The sequence below is a fragment of the Erigeron canadensis genome, chromosome 8, assembly GCF_010389155.1.
Source record: "Erigeron canadensis isolate Cc75 chromosome 8, C_canadensis_v1, whole genome shotgun sequence".
NCBI lineage: Eukaryota > Viridiplantae > Streptophyta > Magnoliopsida > Asterales > Asteraceae > Erigeron > Erigeron canadensis.
In genome coordinates this window covers 39,957,141-39,983,206 of record NC_057768.1, presented here as the reverse complement: position 1 = coordinate 39,983,206, position 26,066 = coordinate 39,957,141, and the positions used below count along the sequence as shown (strand labels likewise).

General features: G+C 33.7%; 4 protein-coding genes across 4 annotated transcripts; 2 read left to right on the top strand and 2 right to left on the bottom strand.

Moving 5' to 3' along the window:
• Positions 1–343: 343 nt before the first annotated feature.
• LOC122579228 lies at positions 344–7,525 on the top strand. The gene is made up of 13 exons (XM_043751350.1): positions 344–476; positions 2,103–2,288; positions 3,764–3,893; positions 3,977–4,079; positions 4,153–4,276; positions 4,614–4,679; positions 4,925–4,963; positions 5,131–5,211; positions 5,707–5,754; positions 5,866–5,916; positions 6,009–6,077; positions 6,483–6,713; positions 7,007–7,525. Exons 2-13 carry the CDS (start codon positions 2,136–2,138, stop codon positions 7,247–7,249), a joined length of 1,338 nt encoding a protein of 445 aa, XP_043607285.1. The 5' UTR covers positions 344–476; positions 2,103–2,135; the 3' UTR covers positions 7,250–7,525.
• A 4,678-nt stretch (positions 7,526–12,203) lies between these two features.
• Positions 12,204–13,679, top strand: LOC122610827 (amino acid transporter AVT1I-like). The gene is made up of 3 exons (XM_043783784.1): positions 12,204–12,312; positions 12,460–13,067; positions 13,155–13,679. Exons 1-3 carry the CDS (start codon positions 12,204–12,206, stop codon positions 13,677–13,679), a joined length of 1,242 nt encoding a protein of 413 aa, XP_043639719.1.
• Positions 13,680–14,289: 610 nt separating this feature from the next.
• On the bottom strand, positions 14,290–14,949 carry LOC122609736 (protein DMP8-like). Its single transcript, XM_043782683.1, has one exon. The coding sequence runs from the start codon at positions 14,947–14,949 to the stop codon at positions 14,290–14,292; it is 660 nt and encodes a 219-aa protein (XP_043638618.1).
• A 570-nt stretch (positions 14,950–15,519) lies between these two features.
• On the bottom strand, positions 15,520–19,654 carry LOC122578583. Its single transcript, XM_043750567.1, has 4 exons — positions 19,432–19,654; positions 18,652–19,087; positions 16,946–16,980; positions 15,520–16,528 (listed from the first exon to the last, which is right to left on the bottom strand). The coding sequence occupies exons 2-4, from the start codon at positions 18,971–18,973 to the stop codon at positions 15,776–15,778; spliced, it is 1,110 nt and encodes a 369-aa protein (XP_043606502.1). The 5' UTR covers positions 18,974–19,087; positions 19,432–19,654; the 3' UTR covers positions 15,520–15,775.
• Between the last annotated feature and the right edge of the window lie 6,412 nt (positions 19,655–26,066).

Here is a 26,066-nt window from a genome sequence, read left to right as displayed (position 1 = left end):
GTCGGTCGAGTTGTGCATGTACAAAAATGCCCTCATGTTACTTACCGTACGGTGCCACGGTGGTACCTAATTAGCGTATGTGAGAAGAAGGGACCAACAAACGATGAAGGATTTTGCAAACAGTTCGATCGACCAACAATCCGAAAAAGTAGTTTTTTAAACTTAGTGACCAACCATTAAATTTCAAGCAAACCAGAAGGACCATCTGTGTAATTAACTTTTTTTACATGACTTTTTTTGACATTTGAAAAGATTTAAAATTTTGGTGTCACCCGAACCCGAAAGAACAGTTTACGCTATATTTGACCCGGATTATCTGCATCCAAATCGGGCTCAATTTTTAATTTTAAAATCGGTATACGTAACCCTAACCCATATTCGCAGCTGAACAGAGCAGATTCCGGCTTCCGATATCCGACTACCCACCTCCGGCGTCTATCTTTCAATATTGTTAATCATTTTTTATTTCTCCACGGGTAATTCATTTTACTTCTTTTTCAATTAATAGCATTATTTACAAAAAAATAAAAAAAAATGCTATATTGATTTATCTATTTGCTTCAAATTTGAAATCATTACTGTATATATGATTCTGTTAATGCCTGTGTTTCTTCAGTTATATAGATATAATATTAATAACAATTGTTAATAAATTTATAAAATTTTGGTTTATCACATTTGCAATATTTTTGCATTTCGGGTAGCCAGAACAAGTTACGATCACAACAAAATGAGAGAAAAAAAATTATGCCTTTTTTCGAACACATTACCAACGACTAAAATGACGAACGGAACGGTCTTACCAACTCTTCATGATAACCACATTTTGAAAATCTGTAGTTAGAATGTGGATCATGAATGTCCACTAGGTTGAAAGTGCTACCAGTACTAGTGGAAATCTTTTTGTCTTCCATGAAACCATAAACGGAACTTTTTTTTTTTTCTTTTTCATTTGACCTTCACTGATACATTCTTATTTCATATCAAATAGTTTGTGGGGTTGATAGTAATGACCATAAAGTTTTGGTTTTTCAAAGTGCCGTTCTATTCGGTAAGCAATAGTAGCATGTTATTTGTGTATTAGTCAATGACAATGCAACACGATACTAGCTGCATTGTAACTGTAATACAGAATTTACATGCCGCGGAACAGTACCTGCTTCTTTTTTTTCTTCCCGTGTTACAATGTAGAAGTTTTTATTCGCATATACAGATTGGTCTCGTAACAGGTTGAATAGTTGAGGGGTGTACAGTATGCCCATAAAGTCTCGGCAGTCTCAAAGTGCCATTTCTTTAATTAAGTAATGGTTACATGGATCTTTTCATTAGTCGGTTACAATGCAATATGACACTAGCAGCATTGTAATAGTAATAAAGAATCTATATGCTGCAAAAGTCCATGTCTTTTTAATATGGTACACTTAATTTCATATACACATTGTTCTTAAAGTCTAGACACAAGATGGACTGAAATTAATAACTGAAATGACCTTATATATCTGTTTTGAGCAGCTTGCTCTGTTTCCAAATTATGTTATTAGTAATTGTAGTTAAAGCAAAAACTGATATAAAGAATGCGATATCCTTTGTAATTACAAAGCTAATATATCATGTTTACCTTTTTAATTTAAAACTCACCTTTGATTTTTTTACAAGTAAAAGAGATTAAACATTGTTCTGTTTATAGTGTCTATTAAAGTTCTATGATTTTTTTATAGCTTACTAAAAAATTATCGGTAAAGTCATATAATTTATGACTGTCTACCTCCCACCTCTCCCATACCCTGCTTTGACTTAATTGGGTATTGTTGTTTTGTATAATTTATCACCTGTTGATGTCTTCAGCTCTTTATACGTTTGATGGTTCGTATATATGATATAGACATTAGATTCACACGGTCTTCTGAAATGTTGGACGGTGAATCAATAAAACATATATTTGATAAAGTTTCAACCTATTCAAGTAATATCGTAGTTTCATGGTGGTCAAACCACTGCTGTATGCAAACTATTTGATGTTATTAATCAATGCATACTATTTCAGAACAAAGAATTTGTTACTATTTAACATAAGTGTAATGTGTATTTTTGATTGTTTGTAGTGAGGCGAGCAGAGTTGGAGATGAGTTGCTGATATGAGCAGACTATCCTTTAGACCACGGCCCTTAGACATTCACAAGAAGCTTCCTATTCTAAAATCTATAAAAGATTTTGAAGATGATGATACCCCAACATCTACTCGTACACAGATGCTCCGCCTTGTTTCCGAAGCTGATAATGATACTCAGGTTCTGCTTGATTTTTTTTTATTTTCTAAATTGTCTTTTTATTTATATGAGTTTCAGTGTGTTCATATGTTGGCAATACTCTGGTGCAAATGTTGGTCTGGTTAGTATTCGATGTCATTGATCAAACTTTTTTCAGTAATAACTACATTTGTTGAGTACTCCTATCACTGAATAGTTCATTTTTTTGTATGATTATTATCTTTTCAGTATCTCTATCAAGCTGGGTCTAAATTAGAGAAGTAAAGTTGATTGAAAATTACTTAATTTATAGATCAATTAGTCATCATTGAGTCAATCACTGTGATTATTGGCATGGATTGGTGATCCTACTTGGTTTTTACTAACTTTAGGATCAAGAGAAGTTTGTTACCAGATGACTAGCTTAAACTAGGTTCTTGACTTCTTGGTACCCTCTAGTTCTGGCCAAGGAAGGAGAGGCGGAAATGATGTTTGATGAAATAGCAGTTTTGAGTGTTTAAGTTTAGGGTTTATGGAGGGAACTCTATCCCACTAGCCTTGCTCATACTACATGGCATTCTACATGAATCCTCTTTTGTTCACTTTTGCTAATTTGAGGCTTCATGGGAAAATCATTTGTCTATTAGGAGGTTACCAATAGGCACCACCTCGCTGATAAAAGTAGTCATATTTCTATATGGTTCCTAGGCATGCAGTTTTTTAATTTTGTAAAGCGTGTATTGAAGAGGCAACATCATGTGTACATATGAAATATATGCTTCAAGACAAGTGGATTTTCATCCCTTAAACATCTCATCTTGCAGGCTGGTTGATAAGATAGCGACCCTTCTAGCTGCTTTTAGCCATTTATTGGGAAAAGAAATTGCAGGGAATGATAAAAAAGGCCAGGGTACATCATATGCCCTCTACTTCGTTGCAAATTTGCAATGGTTATGATGGTTCCATGTCTATAGCGAGCATGGTGAATAGTGTTTGATGTGTATTTTGCCAATCTCCAAAAGCTATAACTGACATATTTGAATTGGAAGTAAATGATTAGGGTCATATCAGGTGTTCTTTGGGCGACAAACTAGGATAGAAAACATTAGCTGGTTCTTTATACTGATAAGTTCTATGTATTTGTTAATACTCTATTATGCTGTAAAACCGGAACTGCTTCTTCCTGGTAAATTATATGTGACCTTCCACCATTCACGACATCTCTTGCTTCTCACAACAGCTCAGTTGTTCATAAAGAGGGAAATCTACAATGAAATTGTAATATATACACAAATTAGATATATGTTGACTTTTTAAACTTTAATAGTATGTTCAAAAGCATGAAAGAACCATAATGAAAATGGAACTGTAAACTTACTGTGCTTCTTCAGGCTTTACACATTGTGCGAAAAGTACCATGTTTACTGGCTTATACAAGGAGCAGATATAAGATTAGCTGAACTGATGAAAATCTTTTTGATATCTTGCTGAGTAATTGTGTTTATTTTGATCTTTAGGTACACCAAGTCCCTAGTAAGAGAACTGTTTCTGAAATACCTACACCCGAGTATGTTATTGTGGATACATATGAAAGAGATTATTCTCCCACTTTCAATCAGCCAGCATCTTATCTACGCGCAAGGGGAGGTGTGTGGACTACTGAACACTTACTTTCTAATAGAGTAATATCAATTGATCTATGTTGTTAATAGTATCAGAAACCTTTGCAGCACGAGCTGAGATCGGAGAATTTGTTGAGTATGATCTTGATAATGAAGATGAAGACTGGCTTGAAGAATTCAACAAAGAAAGAATGATCCTGTCAGATGAAAAGTAAGTCCTTTTAGTCCCACACATGCTAAAGTTAAGAGTTGTATTCTCATGTTGAGTTCTATGACTGGTTCAGATTTGAAGCTATTTTATTTAAACTGGAGGTATTGGATCATAAGGCCCGGGAAAGAGCAGGTGTTATAACTCCTACACTTGGGTCACCTATACCTGTACTTTTGACATTTGATGCTGCAGTCGAGGTAGGAACTGATGATTCAACTTAGTGACGTTTCTCTTAAATTTATGGTCTTATTATAATTGAAGGTGGTTAGTCACTTAGTCTTAAAGAAATATTATCAACTTCATGTTGGTGGCTTCACTTTCACTTCTAAATGACCATGCTTTATGTTACCCTTTACATACATAATTTTGTTGTAACTCATAGTTCCTCAAAGTCTTCCCCACTAGGATGTTTTCAGAAAAAAAATGTCATTGGATCAGCACAGGAATACATATGATAATATCATTATACACTTGTTTAAATTTTATTTATATAAACCTGTAGGGTACTAATTTCTTATTTTACTTATTTGGTAGGCGCTTCAAGCTCTTTCTATACAATATGGAGTTTTCCAGTCAATTTACAGATACTGGAAAGAAAAGGTATGTCACTTTAACTTACAATATCATGGTGCATTGCAAGATACCGAGCTTTCTTTAGGACTTAAGCTCTTTGCTAGTTTCAAAAGTTATATGCCACTTTGTAGTTTGTACCTGTAGGCCAATTAGTTGGCTGCTAGAGATTTTCTTTTTAAAATTTTTCAGTGAATGATATTGGTCTTATACTCTCATAATGAACTTTAATCTTACACATAATGATGTGTGCTTTCAAAATTTTATTTTATCAGCGGGACCGATATCTAAAACCTATTCTGCGGCGCTTGCAGGTTCGTTCTCTTTCATGTTTATTTTAATATTTACAGCCAAGGACAAATTTTGTTTCTGCTTTCTAAAAAAATGTTACACATTAAGCACAATTCCTCAGAATAATCAGTCTTCGGGGTACCCCTTCCCTCTATGTGAATGTTAATGTCTTTCTTGTTTGGTATTACAGCCGCCTCCTCCAGTTACTGACACCAATCCGTACAATGTATTTAGGCCACGGGAGAAGGCTCATAGACTTCATACAAGAAGAGTAAGTTCCTGAATTGCTATTTAGACCCACCCCTGCTGCTGATTTAAGTGTCTTTAATCCTTGTTACTAGGAATTACATGGTATTAAAAACACTGCATTGGGTTCTAAGTGGACTCCTAGGTATTAAGTGGGTTCACTACTCTGATTAGCTAGGGATGCTCAATAGACCGGCCAAGATTAACCGTCCCTCCCCGTTTAATTCAGCAATATTATATTAGTTATAACTGTACTTGGGGTGTATGTTTTTCTGACTGGTTGCATTAACGAGAAAAAAAAAATGTGAAAAGTTGCCGTATGATGTGTAATATCAAAATTACTTCTTATATGTTTAGAAAATCTAAAGTTGTACAATATAGTTAACTGAATCGCTTCTGCTTTCTCTTAATCCTCCACTTAATTTCTTTTTAACGTCGATAGTGCTGAAAGTTGACTTGACCTCTTAGACTTAATATCTGATAAAATATGTCTATAATCGACTGCTTTACAATTTTTCAGATGCAAAGACGAGAAAACAATGTGCAATCATTTGAGAAGCTTCGACAGGCAAGCTTCTCCATTCTTTCGAATACAATGTTATATCTGATCAACTGTGTACTTTCAGTGTAGGATTTTGTTCTTTCCATCTAATGTATTGCATGTTTATATTTTTGATAGGTGAGGCGCAACCTCGACCAAGCCAAAAATTTACTAGAGGCTTTAATCAAGGTTTGCATGTCTTCACTTTCTCTAAGACTTCTTTCAGTTCATTTTCTTCTGATAGTATTTGGCACTCACTGGATAAAAATTGCATGGTACAGAGAGAAGAGAAGAAGAGAAATGTCATGGAGAGTGAAGTTACCCTTCAAAGGATACAAATGAAATACAAAGTAAGTTAATGTTGCTCATTCTCATATCATTTTTGTGCAAACAACCAGACCGTGGTTGATCTCAATTATTCAAAGCCATAGTTTAATAAATGGCATATAATGTCGCCATTTGAATAAACAAATTACAAATGCTTATAAAATTAGATTTGTTTGTGATTATAGTTATATTGTTCTCTCTCTATATAAAGTCTTCTTATCTAAATTTATGGTTATTTGCATGAATCTATATACTTCTCTTGTTATTACTTTTCTATGTATTATAATTCCCAACGCCAGCTATCGTAGCTGTTATTTATATGATGTGGTTCTTTTCTTTAATTTTGACTCGTTTCTGATCTTTTTGGCCAAAATTACTACTACATTTGTATTTATTGATTAATGATACAATACAATTTTGGGTCTCAGAATCAAACAGATCTTCTTGAAGAAAGCTTAGCTCTGCCTGAAATACCATCCTTTCAGTCCAAATTTGTTTCGAGTGAGGATGAGTTTTTAGAGTCAGATGACTTTCCACACAACCGTGTACGTTTCCAGTCTCATGGCTTAGTCGACTCAAGATTGGTATTGCCTTCTGGTGGATTTATGAAGCAAGAGATCAGACGCGAACCCGTCCCATCTACATGGCTCCATAAATTGGTACATCTCACAGTATTACCTCTTTTTCTATTTGATATGACCAATTGAATGTACCCTAGTATTAGGATCTATAATCATACATAATAATAGTTGCACAATATGAGAACACTGGCCCTTGGGATCTTCCTTATATTGCATGAATTTTCGCTGGTGTATTTTATTTTTTAATCTCAAGAGTTATGATACGATTAAGTTGCCTAGTCGTCCTTGCTGACCTCTTATTCTCTAAACGCATGTTTTGTTTTTTAGGAAAAATATAGTTGTATATTTGGCTAACTTTGGAATATTTGCAGGATCCACTTGAACCAGTATTGCTATTCACAAAACCTCTGGTGCCGGAAAAATTGGCAGCAGCTGGGATAGTACCACCAGTCGATTCTTCAATCCCATCACCACGTAGTCATAATTATCGTGGTAGGATTGGTAGAGGTGGAAGAATAATATTCGATAGGTGGAATCCACTGATGCATACCCCAATAGGTTGTGGTGATTCACTATATATGCCTCCTAAACCACGATCCTCTACACACCATTAATTGCATGGTCTCTCTGGTAAGCATATTTATGGGCAGCAGAGTGACGGAGAGCATTGGAGTTTAGTTTTTATGTATCATAGGGTTCGCAATGAGGTGATTTCATGCACATAAAGTAAAGAGGTTAGTTTTGTTATGTTTGTGCGGGAGCCTAGTAGTTAGGTTGCCTTTTCTGGAAGGAAAAAATATGTGCATGTGCTTGTATTATCCTAATTTAACAATTGATTTTTTTTGGTTAATACAAGGAAAACGTAGCTAGAAAAAGCTCATTCCCCCTTTCGCCCGGTATAGTAGTACAATCATGAGATCCCAGGATTCCCTAAACTTGTTCTGTATTAACTCTATCAAAGAGATGCAGCAAGCAGAACCATGTAATATTTTAATGTGTAACAGCCGAAACTTCCTACTTTTATGTTTTACTACATATGACAAACTCACATAGGGCCTTGATAAGCAGTTATACTTTTAGTAGATCTGATTAATTTCAAACTTAAGAATTGGCTGTAGGTAAGTGAAAGTCATTGCTAAAATATACATGTCAGGTAAAAATAAAGGATCTTTTAGTTTCCGTTCGCTGGGCTCGCCGTAGTTTCTAATTAAGTTATTGCAGATTACATAGTATTTCAGATTACCATACATACTATAAAGAGAACGGAGAAAGTTTGTGGTTATATACTAATATATCAGACGAGTTTTTCATTCAACTATTCAAGTGTACGTGTATTTCCATGATTGTTTAAAAGCCTTTAATCAGACCAAACTTGAGATGTTTTATAGATCATCAATATGTCTGACTATTAGGCAATCTTGATGGTGGTTATATTGATAAAAAAAAAAAAAAAAAAAACATGCATGAAAAATTTGAGAATGTTTAATATTATTGGTTATAAATGTTTGATCATGTATATGACACCCGCTAAAGCAGAAAGACGATAGTAGTATACATTGCATAAAACATAACATGTCAATATTGTACAAAAGAGTTATAAATTGTTCATCGAGTAACATTCTCGGTACAAAAGATCATATTAAAAGTACATTACCTAAGTACAAAAGAAAGAAAACGTAGTGATAGGTCTTATAGAATATAAGCTAGGCCAAACACTTAATAATAGCTTATAAGCTTATAGAAAACAAGCAATAAGCTAATAAACATAAGCTAAACAAAAACGCTAGGCCAGACACCCCCAAAACGAAGGCACAATATAAACTCACCTTGTAATATATAGTACGATATAGATCACAAGTACGCCCAAGAGATCAAAGAGAACATAAGCAAGAAAAAAAAGAAAATGTTTAACACGTCAATTAAGTCTTACCATGAATAGCCCTATACGTTATATAACCTATGTCTTTTGAAATTTCATTACGTCTTTAAGTTCGTTAACATGTGTATATCCACTTTTTAATTCGTTATATGTTTAATTGACATATACACTTTTTTTTTTGGAGGGTAGCTTATTTTAGATGGCTTTTGGTTTTTTAGCTTTTCTTTTCGACTACATAAGCCAATTTAGTTTAGCTTATGGTTTTGGGCTTATATAAGCCATTTTACAAAAACCAATTCAACAATGGTTTTATAATAAAAGCCAATAGCTTTTTTCTTGTGAGAACTTCAAAAGACACATATACCTTTTTTTTTCTTTCACAAAACCACTCATATATGCCTTTATCTTCTTTGTACAAAATCTGCAACATCTATCCCTATTCTTCAACAACTCATCTTTTCATCATTTGTAGTGTACTAAAAGTCTAAAATATTATCAAGTATTTCCTTATTCGTATTCAAGTGTAGATATATATATATATATATATATAACTATTTGTATATATATAAAACTATTCATGGTGTTGTTTTTGGGATATTGAACATATATATTCATGAACTCCATGCATTTATTAACTAATATTATTATGATAAAACAGAATGAAATCGAAAGTAATAAATGATTTATAATGGATGAAGTTTTTAAAATTTATAATGCGTAAATAATAATTTCTGTTTTTAGGCTTTGTCAATTATGTTTTAATGCTTGACATTTTGCTTTTAGGCTTGTATTTTTCACTTTTTGTTTCTATTTTCAAGCAATTCATATTCAGGTTAATATTATTTATGTATGTGATAATATATAACTATGTCCTTTTTTTTTATCATTTTGCTAACAAAAGTTAAATTAAAAAAAAGCTAACACAAACACTTAAAAAAGCTTATGCTTGAACTTGTAGAATATAAGCTAGGCCAAATACTACATAATGGCTTCTAAGCTTATAAATGAAAAGATATAAACTAATATGTACAAGCCAATATATAAGCTAAGCCAAACACTTTCTTTGACTAAAAGAAACTCCTATATGATGTTGACTTTCAGTGACTCTGACCAGGTTGTCAGATTTAAATCAGAGCGTGGGGTTTGGAGTCTTGAAAATGAAATCTCATAGTTATGGTATTTGCATGTAATATGGTTGGTTTCGGGAAAAGGGAGCGCATGTTAATTTAGGGTTCGTTTAGTTGTCGAAATGTTTTCAAGTTTTCGATTTTCAAATTTTAGGAAATGAAATGAGTTTTCAATCTTTAGAAAACAAATGAAATTGTTTTTTAATTTTCCATAAAAAAAGTGGAAAACAATGTTTTCTATTTTCATAAAAAACTTTTTTGGAAAAACTATGATTTGAACGCATTTTCTGTTTTTCATGTTTTCTTGGAAAACAAAAGTGAAAAACACAAAGTGTTTTCACCAACTAAATGCACCCTTAGGTATCTAAAAAAGGATTTGCTTTGAATGGCATGTATACATTAATTTTTTTTGAAAGTTTTTTTTTTAATATTGTATTTTACATGTATATAAAATATGTGAAATTTTGTTGGACATTTCTAAGACATAAAGTAGTCTAGGCGTCAGCTTATTTCAATTTAAGAACTATCTATAGCATTAAGACCTCTTCCTTGTTTCTTCCTAAACTTTTTTTTTATTCTATTTTATTTTAACCCAAATATTAATAAAACTATTATTTTTATAAAACTAAAATATTATACTATTAAAAACAAATCATTACATTTATTAAAATAAACATTACATTACAAATTAAATTACAACCTGGAGATTTTTGTTTAATTGATCACATGAAGAAAAATAGAGAAGAGATGTGAGAGTAGAGTACGGTACAACTTATGTTTTGATCATTTGCCCAAATTCTATATATTTACATGTATTAAAACATGGGGAAAAAATGTTTTTTTTATTAAACAAAACCCACGGTACCCCCGGCCCCACTTCTCTCGTCCACCCTCTGCTTAAAACCGACGAGCACGAACTACTCGGTGGCATTAAGGTCCTAAATCAACGACATGGAAGAGGCCATGGATGTGCTCATCCATGGCTTACTACGAGTGGCCTAAGCAGGCTAAGGCCAAATACTATCGATCCTCTCGTACAAAATATAAGATGCATGTCTAAGTTGAACCTGGAAGACCAAGAATGACAGTTGTTACAAATTAATACTCGTAGTTTTGTTTCAAAGAAATCTTAGAGAAAATAACACAAATAAAATAGTAAATTTTGTTATATTTGTATATATCGAAAGGGTACCTTTATTTATTTTTTTTAATTAACGGCAAAAAAGGTACCTTTATTGAGTTATTCTGTCAACTTTTGATTATGAAAAATTGATTTAGTTACTTGTAAGAAGTTGTTAACGTTGTTTTATGACTTTATATATATATATATATATAGCAACTTACATCGTAATGGAAAATGATTAATCAGCCTAACTCATATATCTAAAAATCAACTTAAAACCTTAAGAATATGACACGTGGATTTCACTAATTCTCTTTACTAATCTTAGAATATGTATACCTTTGTTTAATCTTAGAATGTTTCAATTTTCAAAAGTTTTATATTAACTACTTTTGCAGCCATTCATCGGTTTTAGAAATTCTAGGCCACGATGTTGGCGTAACAAATTTGGTAAAGCCAACAATGTGGATGGGTTTAGATTGTTCCGAATCAAAAACTTACAATTAAATACTACAGTAGTGTATATATATATATATATATATATATATACGAGTATTGTTTTTGTTGAGTTTGAGTTGGATTAATGTCTAGAAGGGAAACTAGCTACCATATACCAATTAGGAGATTATTTAAACGTAGGTTGGGTTTGATTTAAGCTCTTTTTAACGATTGTCCATTCATGGGTTGGGTATGATTTGCATGTTTAGTCTAGTATCTACATTCCACTTACCCGTTTTTTAGGTTGATTACAAGTTCTTATGAATTTTCAATTTTTGGCTTCCTACTATACTGTAAGGTATTAATTGTTTTTCAATTTTCCGAAGATATAAACTTACGTTAAAGGTATTAATCATTTTTTAGGTTGATTACAAGTTCTTATGAATATTCTAAAAAACCGAAGATATAAACTTACGTTAAAGTGATTGTTTTTCAATTTTCCGACGTCATTGGTATTCTTTGCACGGACGTTATGTTGAGTACATGCAAAATTGCACCATTATACAATGAGGTGTACGTTTCTGTTTTTCAATTTTCTGATGTCGTTGGTATTCTTTGCACGTTATGTTGGGTATGTATAGAACTGCACCATTATACTATGAGGTGTATGTTTCTGATATCGAATATATATCGATTAACTGTTGAAAAAATCAAAACATTTATTATATTAAGGCGTGTAACGGATCATGGTCAGCAACGAACTCGCGTTGTCTTATATTCCGACGTTGAATACCGAGTGAGTGTTACAAAAAATAAAACATTAATTATACTAAGGTATTAATTACAAAATTGAATGCTATAATATAATATAAAATTTTGAATGCTATAACTAACATGGCCTTTAATTTAGTTTACCAGCTAATTGCCATTTGTCAATGCTGTTAATTTGAGTCTATATATGCCCAGTGCAATCCAATTGAATGTATATATATATGGAGAGAATGGAGAGCCAAAACCAGCAGGTATCAATATCACAGCATCAACAACCATCAACCACCAAAGGCACCACCTTCTTAAGAACTTGCTTCAATGCTGTCAATACTTTATCGGGTAATTAAAAATTACCATATTAATTGCAAGATTTATCATTAATACTCTATGCATGAACGAACTCGATGAAAATTATAAGTATATATATATATGGTCTCTTGTAATGTAACTTACATTGTTTGTGTGTTTGATGATGATGATGATCAGGTGTGGGGATACTGTCGGTCCCATATGCGCTTTCGAAAGGTGGTTGGTTATGCCTACTATTACTGTTATCGATCGCTCTGTTATGTTTTTACACAGGTATCCTTCTTCGTAGATGCATGGATTCGGATGCAAGAATCAAGTCCTACCCGGATATTGGCCAACTGGCATTTGGTAGAAAAGGCAGAGTAATCATCATGATGTTTATGTACCTTGAGCTTTTCTTGGCCGCAGTTGAGTTTCTAATCATGGAAGGTAATCTTTTATCCAAGTTGTTTCCAAAGGAAGACATTCACATTTTTGGAAAGAAAATTGGAGGCCAAAAAGGATTTGTTTTGCTCACTGCTCTTATGGTATTTCCTACAACTTTGTTAAGAAATTTGGGAGTTTTGGCATATGTTTCTGCTTTCGGGGTTGTTTCATCTGTGGTTCTTGTGTTGGCTGTATTCTGGGGTGGTGCTTTTGATGGAATTGGATTCCATGAAACAGGGCAACTCTGGAATTGGAGTGGGTTGCCAACTTCTATTAGTATGTTTGCTTTTTGTTATTGTGGTCATACTGTTTTTCCAACTCTCTACAATTCCATGAAAAGGAAGTCCCAATTCCCTTATGTAAGTCAAGTCTCCCTTAATTATGTATGAATCAGTACTAGTGACGGATCCAGAAATTTGAGTAAACTTATGAAACTTTGTCTGCAGGTTCTAATTGTTTGCTTTACTTTGAGCACAATTAGCTATGGAACGATGGCGATAATTGGTTATATGATGTTTGGGGAACACTTGACATCACAAGTGACACTAAATCTTCCAACAGAAAAGATTACCTCACAAATAGCAATCTACACAACATTGGTCAATCCAATAGCCAAATATGCAATAATCATTGCGCCGATTGTAACATCTGTAGAAGAAACATTAGCTTTTCTTGAAAGCAAGGTAACGAGTTGGGTCATTCGAATATGTCTGGTGATTGCCACTGTCGTCGTGGCATTGGTGGTACCATACTTTGGGTATGTGATGGCGTTTATTGGTGCATTCTTGGGTATTTCTCTGTCGATATTGATTCCATGTTTGTGTTATTGGAAGATTTTAATAGGATTCAAGAGGTTTAGCCCTGAGTTGATGATGATTCTGGTGATCATGTTGATTGGAACTGTTGTTGCAATTTTAGGTACTTACTCTGCTGTAGCAAACATCATAATTAACGAGGTTCATCATAATTAAGTAGTCGAGCCTAATTAATATTCTCATTGTATTTGCAATATGCTTAGAGTTCATCATACGTGACTATGTAGCCATAATTTTAGTGATGTGCATTCTTCAGTACATTTTAATTGGAAAGGGAAGAAAATGAAAAGCAAAATCTAAAAATTTATTCTAGATTTCTTTAAGATTAATATGATTCGAAAAGAAAGAAAGATAAGGGAAGAAAAAACAATAACAAAAAAAAAAAAAATCATATCTGTTACAACTCAAAAATAACAAAAACTATAATATTTTTTTTTTTTTGTCTTTCCTTTTGCTACTAAAAATGTTACCATTTCTTTTCTTTTTCTTTCATTTTTTTTCTATATTTATTTTTCCCTTTCGTTTCTATTAATACTAATTTGAGAATAGTAGTATTAAAACTCCAAAATGTGGTGTTTGTGCTCCTAATTTGTTCGCAAACTTGGTACTCCTAACTTCTTTGTTGAATGAAACACCAATATTGCATTGCATCTAATATAGCATTTGAAGAGTAGATTTTATACATTATTCTGATTTATTACAATCATAACCAAACTACATATACTATTGACACGAAATTATGATAGTAAATAAAAGAAACACAAATCTAAGCAGACAAACACCCAATCCCATATCGGGTATTGGGAAACACCAAGAACAATCCACTACAAACAATCCCAACCATCAAAGGAAAACTTTGCATAACTTCATCCATTTCTTTAGCATGACCCGGAAACAAACAATTAGTGACCCGATGATCAGAGAACGCGATTGCTAAGAACACCATCGACGACATCATTGCGTGAACAAAATCACTTAACCCGAGTTTATACCTTTCGTCTTTAGGCACTTCCATTCCAGAAACAGTTTTAAACACTTTTAACCCCCAAGGGGTCACAAACCCATAATAAACCTTTCCATCAGCCGCACGAAAACTATCAGTAAAATGAAAGAAAAAACAAGAAGCAGTGCAAATTGCTAGAAGGACATTGATCATGAGGGTTGTGACGGTAGTGCATTCGCCTTTTCCATAAACTGAAGGAAGAACCATCTCGAATGTGAGAAGGGTTCCGGTTGGGAGGAAGTTTACGAGCATTGAAGTTTTTGAGAGTGTTTTTTGGACCCCATTTGCCACGGCCCGCCTTCTTCGTGCACCAGGAGTGAGAGAGTCTGGTGTTGGCAAAGGGGGTGGTTGTGGGATTTGGTTAAAGTTGGCTTGTGGGGAGGGAGTGTAGACTCTGACATTGGCTTCATATGGTGGCTCCATCTTTTGTGTGTGTGTGCGTGTGTTTGGAAAGTGGTCTGAATTCTGGGTTTGAGTTTGGTGTATATGGTTTTATGGAAATCGTGGTAGTAACTGTAAATTTGAATTTTGTAATGGCGGTTAATAGCCTGTTTTAACCGTCTCTTAGATCACATTTAATAAACTGTGCCTTTATTATATTAGATTGTATGTAATGCAATGTTTAGCCCTTCTACTTCTAAAAATTATTACTTTTGATCCTTTATAAAGACTGAATCCTTTAAAGAAAATCCATATTGTGTCCATGTAAAGATGAATCGGTTACAATTTTGTATCACAATTCAGACTGAATTAAAAAAAAAATAATGTGTCAAATCAGATTGATGGCTAGTGAGATCATGTATTACAGCCAGTGACAAGCAAGAGAAATTTGACTATGTATCATAGCTTGGTAGGAAGTTAGGAACAAGCTTAGATACAACTATACGAGTATGATCATGTATTACAGCCAGTGACAGAGGGGCTAAGAGGTGGTCATGTACTCATGCCCCTGCACTTCCAATGATGAATAGTTCCATAATTATAGAAAACATAGTGAGTTAAGTGATTTCTAAGAACATCATAACCATTTACATAAATCTTGCGTATACATAACATAACCTTAAGGGGGACCAGACTACCAAACGTTGGCAATTAGATATGAAATTTTACAATGACATTATAAAATCAGGAAAACGGCACCCAATGAGATCAATTTTGGGGCGGTCTTACTATAAGTTAATAATCAAAACCACCAGTTTTCACAGAACTAATTTTATGGTTAACAGTTATATACACATGACTTACCACTTCATGACTTCTTTCTTGAGCTTGAAGCTGACTTTGAAGACCCGACCCCATCACCACCACTCGATTGAGGTGAACATGAGCCACTTTTCTTCAGAGAAAGACTCTTTTTAATCCGATTTCTGTTCAGTAGCAACATAGCATTACGTGATGGTGTAGTCAGAGCCCCTTCAACACAATTTCCCGCTTGTGCACATCCCCATGTTCTAGATGGTCCCTCTTCACGAAACGGTTTGACCCGTGGGAACCCATTTTTCAATTTTGACACAACCCGTTGATCAAGAGAGTTTTTAGCTTCAGTTTTAGCACATATAGGACACGGAGGGTCACCTTTGTGTGTTTTTGGTGTTGTTTGATCCAAACATTCAGCATGGAAGACATGGCGGCATGAAAGAACTCCTGTGACTGGCATATCTAAACTTCTGATTATCTGGCGAGAACTCCATGGCGATCTTTGGGAAAGAAAACGCTCACATAGGTTGCATTTGTGACCATTGGATCTGTTGAGGGTATCGGGTTCCATTGGTCCAGAAATTTCTAAAAAGTCATAGTCACAAGGAAGGGTGTCGTTGGGATCATCAAGTCTGGAGGGGTTTGTTTCAGCTGAAACGGCCAAAGGGTGAACAGCTTTGGACATGAAGCAACCACGAGCAGTATAATTATGGTGGGAAGACAGTGATTTGGTTGTTGGGCCATAATCACTACTGTCAGAATTAGAAGAAATGGAAGCTCTGCCATCATGGGGAGCGGAAAGTCCCTATAAAAAAGATTGCCTTATCAGAAAATTTGATGGTAGTTGGCTACTTGTTAGAATGGAAAATTTTGGGGTCTGCCTAGTTAGGTAATGGCTCAAAACGAGCATATTTGGTATGCTGTGTTGACCCAATTTCCAACAAAATTCAATTAGTGTCAATATGATTTTAAAAAAAAGCTATATTATTTCGGTAATAGTATTAATGTTTTGAACAATATATTAAAATTAACTAGGAGGTTGATGCTTCAAACTAACCCTTGGTTCCTTTGACCCATTTCTATTTGGTTAACATTTTCTCCACTCGTTTGAACAAAACCCATATCAATCCATTCATATAAAAGTGATCAAAAATGTCACCTCTATGGTTTACTGATCAATGAAAAGCAAAAGAAGGGGTCACAAGATATAAAAAATCAATACCTCAGAAGTAGGCGAAAAGGATTGCTGTCCCAAAACTGCAGAAAAGAATTGCAAAGCAAAATATATCAGCATAGGTTACAGAGCTTACATCTCATGAACAGATGACTACTGAAAGCTTCACCAACTATCATCCAAATTTATGGCAAACTTGTGTTCTCTTAATTTTCCTATATTACGAGCCTTCTCTCAAATCTTAATAAGCACTTAAGAGCAGAGCAAAAGTGAAACATTGTAGCTCAGTTTAATTTAATGATAGTCATAACTTCAGATGTTAATTATTAGTCAAAGTCTAGAATTAGTGTAGGTGTAAAGTCAAACATTACAAAGTTATTTGGACCGGTAGCGCAAGGCAACACAAGATCATGGGGAGTGGTCCTCTTTACACTCGCACTCCCTCATCTTTCTGCCACATTACTTCCCCTTCCCCATCTTTCTCCAATCTTTCTTCATTGAAAATGGTCACCTTTCCACTTACCTACCGAGAAACGCATAATATTTTGTCGAAAACACAATAACTGAAAAGGGGCCAAAAAAGGAGAAAGGGAAACAGTGTTAAATGGAGAACCTCCCGAAAGAGGAAGTTTTGGTGGGGTGGGAGGGGGGTGGAATGGTGTTTTCGCAACCCCAATCTTGCCATATCGAACAACCGAGCCGGGGATTACACCCACTCCCCATGCTCTTATATACCTCATTTAGATTCCCAAAACTCCTACTTAAATAATCTCACATAACTGATTCAATCAATAAAAGTACATGAGAGAATCAGTATATTAGATGAGCTCCTCCAAATGTTGGTCGCATTGTACAATGTACAAGTTGATATAAACAGACATCTTCGGGACTTGAAGAAATGCCATCAAAAAAGTTATTTATATTGTAAACTCTCTTTCTTTGATATCCTTTACAGATAATCCAAACTAATACTTAAATAGTCACTTGAAAGTTGGAACCCCTTTATAATTAACAAATGATCCATATATAGTAAAAGGATATGAACATGATATAAATTCCAGAATTAACTATATAAAGACGTTCATCTACAGAAAAACAAGAATAATAAAATGCTTAAGACTAACAACAAGCAAAAGGAGACATTGTGAATTTGGTTAAGATTCAAGAAACTATTGTCAAAACCATACAAAGCATAGGTAGCAAGATGGACATATTTAAGTACCATGTTAAAATCAGTCGGGGGTGACCCAACACTTTTTCCATTTTTTTTATAAATTCATAGACTGAATGTATTAAGCATAATTTAAAAAGAATAAAAAAACTAAACTATACCATTCAAAACCAAATTGAACTTTTTAAATAGTAGTGTTAGGAAGTTCTAAGCATTTGAATCCACTTAAGGCGATTTCCGACCTATTTCACCCATTTCATATTAAATAGGTGATACATTTTAACAACGGAAGGTAACATAACCCACCCGTTTAGCTAAATGGGTCAAAATTCAAAAACAGTCTAAATTGGAAAAAAGGAGATCAAGTAATAATATACACACCGACAATTGCAGTTATCAGGTTAACTTAGCAAGTTACCATATCCTACCTTCAACAACTCACTTAAAACACGACAAGTGGTATCAGCGTGTCGCCAAATTTAAGACAGCGCCAACCAACACACCATTAAATACATACCATGATGCAACACAAATATATATAGCAAGCAACATAACAAATCTTAATCGGATATATGCATATTACCTCTTTTTGAAGAAGTAGCATAATCATCAAGCCTGATTTGTTGAATAGCAGGAGGAGTCCATTGCTGTGCTGGAGACAAGTCGGACGGACTACTAAAAAACACCCCAGTTCCGTCAGAAACAGAATGGCGATGATTAGGTAAATAATTCCCTCTTAACCAGCTCCTACTTCCTCTACTGTCGGTAGACATGGAAGAACCAAATAAACGACTACCCTCTTGAGAACCGAAAGATTGACCCTCGTTTTGAAAGCGAAAATCCCATGTAGGTGGAGGGGGTGAGAAGCTGGTGTTGGTTCTCCAGTAAGGCTCATGTGGACCCATGGACCAATCTTGGCTAACCGCATTGGACCCATGTGGCCTAGCGGCCACACAACAGAGGGACCCCGTTTTAGCTATGTTTTTTGTAACCCCGCAGTAAATTCAACAATCTTTCAACTATAAAAGTTACACAAATTAAACTTGATTAATACAAGAGCAGCTACATAAAATGTCACCCAAAACTAACAAACACAAAAATAAACATTTGGAAAAGAAAAGCTTCAAAAAACACGGAAATGGTGTTAGGTTTGGGGAATATTGATTGAGGAATGTAAAAGTATGACTTCATAATTCTACTAACTACATTAGCAAGACATAATATAATTAAATAAAATATATTTCAAAGTAGGAAGAAAGGAAGGGTCAAAGAAAAGAGTCAACTTTGACTTGTACAACTAAGAATTAATTAAAAACATGTAATATGTTACACGTACAAAAAGAGAGAAACAGTGTGTACTTACTGTGTGTGTTACGATGATGGGGTTTCAAGGAGATGATAGAAATGATGATGATGGAGGAAGGGGGGATATTTGGTGGGCGTGTTATTCGGAGAACAAATAATAAATAGAAACAAAAAACAAAACCCTAATAAATCGGAGAGTGCGCCATTCATTCACTCATTGCCTTTGCAATTTCTTTTGCTTCATGCCTTTTTTCTTTCTTTCTTTTTGTTTTTTTTCTAATGCTTTCTTCTTTTCCTTTTTCTTTTTTGTTATTTATTATTTATTAACTAAATTAATTAATATTAATATCACTATATTTTTATGAAGTTGTACAAGCTATTAATACATAATAATTGTGGCACACTTATCACACTATATACTAATTTATACAATTTTTATCGATATATCACAATATACAAATTTCATTGCTGACATAATTCTAATAATTTATAAACGGTTTTGAACGTTAAAACATATCATATAAAATCACATGATGTAGTTAAAATATTAAGTTTTGGAATAAATTTAGTTTGTTGTCATGTTGAATCTCTAGATTTTGTAACTTTGTATCACAAGCTCTCTCTAAATAACCTACAATTATACAAATGCATATCTATATCTATCTATATTATAATTATACAAATGCATATTTATATCTATCTATACTATATTATAAAACAGATTTTTCTTAAAATTTTCAATATTGATTTTAAGTACTTCTCCAAAATGCCCCTCTTATCTATTCTATATTTATCTAAAATAACTATAATACCCTTTCTCTCTCTTCAAATCTCAATCAATCATCTTTTTTTTCTCTCCTCCATAAATCACTTATTCCTCCAATTCATTCAAAATCTTTTTATCTCAAAAACCGTACATCGATAAATTATAAAAATTGTATGGGTGTTCTTAAAATTTCATGCTCTTTCATTAGAGATGTCATTCGATATACTTTCGACAAATTTTTAAATCCGAGGGCAGAGCCCGTACGGCTAAGGCATTTGACTATCATACTCTATGACATATCAACTCCTATAACCTATCATACTCTATGACCTAGATATCACCCCACCATCTCACCGCTGCAACGCACGGGTACTTGCTCTCGTATTATATTATAAAACAAATTCTCTCTGTCTAAATTTTAAGTTTCAACATTTACTTTCCCAGAATGCCCTCGGGATCTATTCTATATTTACCTAAAATAATTTAATACCCTTTCTCTTTTCTTAAATCTCAACCAATCATTTCTTTCTATCTCCTCCAAAAATAATTTATTCCTCTAATTCATTCAAAATCTTTTATCTCAAAAATCGTACATCGATATATATAGAAATTATATGATGTTCTTAAAATTTTATGCTTTTTCATTAAAAAATGTCATTCGATATATTTTCGACGAATTTTTAAATCCGATGGCAGAACCCGTACGGTTAAGGCATTTGGACTCTATAACCTATCACACTTTATCACCTATCACCCCACCATCTCACTGCCGCAATGCACGGGTACTTATTCTCGTCAAAACAAAATCAAACATATAATTCCATTCCACCTTCCATTTCCTTTCCCTTTCAAGACAAACTTGTTTATAAAACCTCCGTGTTCTTTTACTTTCTTTCCAAAAAAAGAAAAACTAAATTCAACAACATAGCAATGCGATTTTTTTTAATGAAAAATGCTAACTACAACCCTAAAAATATAAATAACAAGTTTGTATACCCGAAGTCAAATAAAAGCATTGTAAAACACATCATACTCGCCTACTCGTAGATAACATGGATATTGATATGTTAAGATGAGATCAAAATCTTGTTCATGTGAAGTTGTAAACTATAAATATGAGATCTAAAAAGTAAAACAGTTGGCTGATCTCCATCCCTAAGTAAAATTAGCAAAAAAATCGTTACACATCTCAACACTTAACACCAGATGTGTATTGATTTCGTTTTTTGGCAAAGGGGAAAAACAAGAATATGAGACATCAGATATCTTATATGTTTCTCAAAGTGTACAACCATTCGAACATATAGTGTTGCTGGTTTATGCTATGTGGTGTATCAAATGTCCCAAAATGTCTATACCTACGCTTCGCAATGATGCATTAATTGAACCCTCATTAATCTTCAATTCTTCATAGACCATGAGCAAGTTAGCCACCATGGCAGTTGGTGTGACCATAACTCGCATAAAAGACACACACAGTAACAGACTGAAATCAAATATTGTTGAATTATAGCCTTAACTTAAACTGTTTAAACCTGAGGGACCATTTGTGTTAGTTTGTTATTTTGCAGGTTTGGTGCTAAAAGTGTCAAAGAAGAAATAAGAGGGTGAAGATTGGAAGATGATTATTTTGTCTCCTATATATTGAAGATTATACCCAGCTTAGGGTTTTTTTTTTCTTGAGAGAGATAAGAGAGAAATCATACCGTTTGAAGTTTTGTACTATCTTCTCCAGTTCATTGTTTTAATTTGTTTTGTAATAGAACTATTATCAATATTAGATAATAGGTTTACAACCGATTAACGGGAGTAAACTTTTATTTAGATTGTTTGTCCTTAGTCTGATTGAAATCAGTCTTGTGAATGTTTATTGGATTAAGATTCAATATATATGGGTTTGTTTGGATTTCTTAACATGGTATCAGAGCCAGGTTACGGAAAATACTAATTTCACCTAAATCTTTTCAATAATAATTTTAGGGTTTGTTGATCGATTTGGGGTTTTTTTTATTAGATCTGGTTTTTCTTGAACGGCGTATGATTATTTAATCACCGTTTGAGTTTACAGATCTAGGTGTGTTCGGAAACCCTAATTTCTTGTTTTAGGGTTAGGGTTTTCTGGTGGTTCAATATCTTCTGGGTTTATTCTATTGACTAAGTGAATCAATAGATAAACTTCTTCTCCTGGTGTTTCTGCTGCTTTGATCCTGCTATGTTTATTGACTAAGTGAATCAATAAACTAGTAGGGTTCCATCATCTGAGCCTTCTAAATAGCACTGTTTGCATCCTTTTCTTCCCTTCTTATTCTTTGTGCTTATTCTTTCCTTTTTCTAAAAGTTTTTTTTATCATCTTTTTCTCACAAAACCAACTGTGTTAAACTTGACCTACCTCCGTGAGAGGCAAGGAATCCTGTCCCTGGCACTATTTGGGAGATAAAAGATAATTTTCCTTTTTCAAAAAAAAAAAATATATATATATATATATATACATTTTCTGCTTTATTCTTTTTATATATTCTTGCTTTTCTGTGTGTTCTTGTTGTTGTGTTAGTTTATCGTGTTCTTCTTGATCTTGTGTATTATTATCTGTGTTTGCTTGTTTCTACTTGCTATCATGGATGTTGATGATAACCTGCATGACTATGATTATAACACTGATAATGAATCTGTTGAAAGTGAAACTGCAACAAGAATTAGTAAACTTGATATAAGTCACCCTTTACATTTGCATCCTAATGACTCTGCTTCTTTGACTGTTGTCTCTGTTAAACTCAAAGGAACTGAAAATTATAATATCTGGTCTTGTACTATGATACTTGCTCTTTAGGGTAAAAACAAAATTGGTTTTATTGATGGAACTTGTAAAAGGTCTAATAGAGATGAGGTTTTAGGAAAACAATGGGACAGAGTCAATGCTGTTGTACTGGGTTGGATTTTGAACTCTATCTCTGAAGAGTTGTATGTTGGTCAAATTTTCTCTAAAATGGCTTCTCATGTCTGGGCTGAATTACAGGAAACTTATGATAAAGTTGATGGTTCTGTTACTTTTAATTTGCATCACAAGATTAATTCTCTTTGTCAAAATGGTTCTACTATTGCTGATTATTATCATAAACTAAATGCTCTGTGGAAACAATTTGATGCTTTGGTTAAACTGCCTAAATGCACTTGTCATGCTGCTGAGGATTTTAAAAAACATAATCAATTGTTAAAATTGATGCAATTCTTAATGGGTCTTGATGATGTTTATATGCAAGTTAGAAGTAATATTCTGTCTAAAGATCCTTTGCCTGATGTGAGACATGCTTATGCTATTATTTCTGGGGAAGAGTCACATAGGTTGATCTCTAGTGCTAATTCTGGTAACTCTCAAAAGGTTTCATCCTCTGTTTTTCACTCTAATGTGAATAACAAAACTGATTTTAAAACTGGCTTTCAAAGGAAAGTCCCAAATGGAAACAATTTAAGGTTTGGAAACAAAAATTCCACTTTCAAAAGGAATCCTGGTGGTCCTTATGTTGTCTGTGAACAATGTGGTTACAATGGTCACACAATTGATAAATGTTTTCAAATCATTGGATATCCACCTGATTTTGGAAAAAAGAAGACAAATGGCTTTCAAAACACTCAAAATTTCAAAAGATTTGTAAACAACAATAATACTGTTGGTTCTAGTACCTCTGCTTCTTTCTCTGATGAACAAATTTCTCTGATCAAAGAAAATTCTGTTGGTGCTCCTAGTCAAAGTGTGAAAGTGAATATGGCAGGTATAAGATTGTTTAACAACAATGTTTTTTTCAACAAAAATTTTCATAAGTTTGTGTGCTTCAATTCTAAAATCAAACCTGCATTAGAAAAACTAGGTTTAATCTGTGATTCTGGTGCTAATCAACACCTCACTTACACTGATAAGTATTTGGTTGATGTTATTGACATATCTTATTTAAGAATAAGAGTGTCTCATCCCAATGGGACTGAGGCTTTTATTACCAAAGTCGGTAACATGATTCTGTCCAAAGACATCATTCTATATGATGTTCTTGTTGTTCCTGAATATTGTGTTAGTTTAATTTCTGTGCATAAAATGTCAAGAGATAATAAATGTAGTGTTGCTTTTAATGAAAATGCTTGTTATGTGTTACCTCAGGATTTGAGGGATGTGAAAATTCTGGGGATTGGTAGACAGAATGATGGACTTTATTATTTTGATCAAGGTATTACAATGGGTCAAATAACTTCCTGCTCTGTTAAGCAAATGTGGCATAATAGACTTGGTCACCCTTCTGACCAAGTCTTAACTGTTTTAAACAAAAGAGATGATATAAATTTTTCAAAGGAAACTGTAATGTGTGAAATTTGTCAAAAGGCCAAACAAGTAAGAGAACCTTTTCCCTTAAGTGATCATAAATCCACACACCTTGGTGAGCTTGTGCATCTGGATGTGTGGGGTCCATATAAGGTCCCAAGTCTTGAAGGGTATAAATATTTTTTAACCATTGTTGATGACTATTCTAGGGCTTTTTGGGTGTATTTACTTAAGTCTAAAACTGAAGTGTATGATTGCATTGTTGTTTTCTACAATCTGATCTTAAATCAATTTGAAAAGAAGGTTAAGATCTTTAGAATTGATAATGAGACTGAGTTTTGTAATAAAAGCTTCATCATGTTTTGTGAAAACAAAGGTATTATTCATCAAACTTCAATTGCTTACACTCCTCAACAAAATGGAATTGTTGAAAGAAAGCACAGGCATTTGCTTAATATTTCTAGGGCTCTTTTGTTCCAGGGGAATTGCCCCTTTATTTGTGGTCTGAGTGTATCTTAACTGCTTGCTATTTGATTAACAGATTACCTGCTTCTGTGTTGAATGGAAAATCTCCATACTATATGATATTTGAAAAAGAACCTTTTTTTATCTCATCTTAGAATATTTGGGTGTCTTTGCTTTGCTACTACTCTTGCCAATCATGACAAGTTTAGTAGTAGAGCAGAGAGGTGTGTGTTTGTTGGTTATGCTAGTTATAAAAAGGGTTATAAGTTATTCAATCTTAATAAGAAACACTTTATCTACTCAAGGGATGTTAAATTTTTTGAGAAAGTGTTTCCTTTTAAAATAAGTGATCAGGCTACCTTAAATAATGATCAAGAAATAAATCAAATTGAATTTTTCAATTTGTGTGATGATCCTGATGTACCCTATGATGAAAATGACCCTGCTAGTACCCCTACTAGTGATGGCAGCAACTCTGGGCAGTCTGGCACCCCAACTATTGATCTTGGAGAATTACCTAGTGGTAATTTACCAGATTCCAATGAGGGTACCAATGCACATGAGATGGCTGCAACACATGAGGAAAACATTGACAATTCTGAGGGGAATAATCAAAATAACATACATAGTATAAATGAACTTGAAGGTGAAAATACTTCTCAAATTGGAAATAGAAGGTCTGAAAGGTCATCACACATGCCAAACAAATACAAGGATTTTGTCATTGACTCTAAAGTAAAATTTGGTATTGAAAAGTTTGTTGGCTATGCTAATCTTGATCTTGAAAGCTTTGCATTTATTTCTGAATTGAACAAATCTGTTGAACCTGCCCACTATTGGCAGGCTTGTAAGGATAGTAATTGGGTAGAAGCTATGAACCTGGAAATGAGTGCTTTATATGATAATGATACTTGGGAAGTTACTGAGTTACCTGAGGGTAGAAAACCTGTAGGATGCAAATGGGTATATAAAATCAAGTACAAGGCTAATGGGGAAATAGAAAGGTATAAAGCTAGGCTTGTTGCTAAGGGCTACAGTCAAAAACCTGGTGTGGACTTTGATGAGACCTTTTCCCCTGTTATTAAAATTGTCACTATTAGATGCATGATTAACTTAGCTGTGCAAATGAATTGGCCTTTGTTTCAACTTGATATT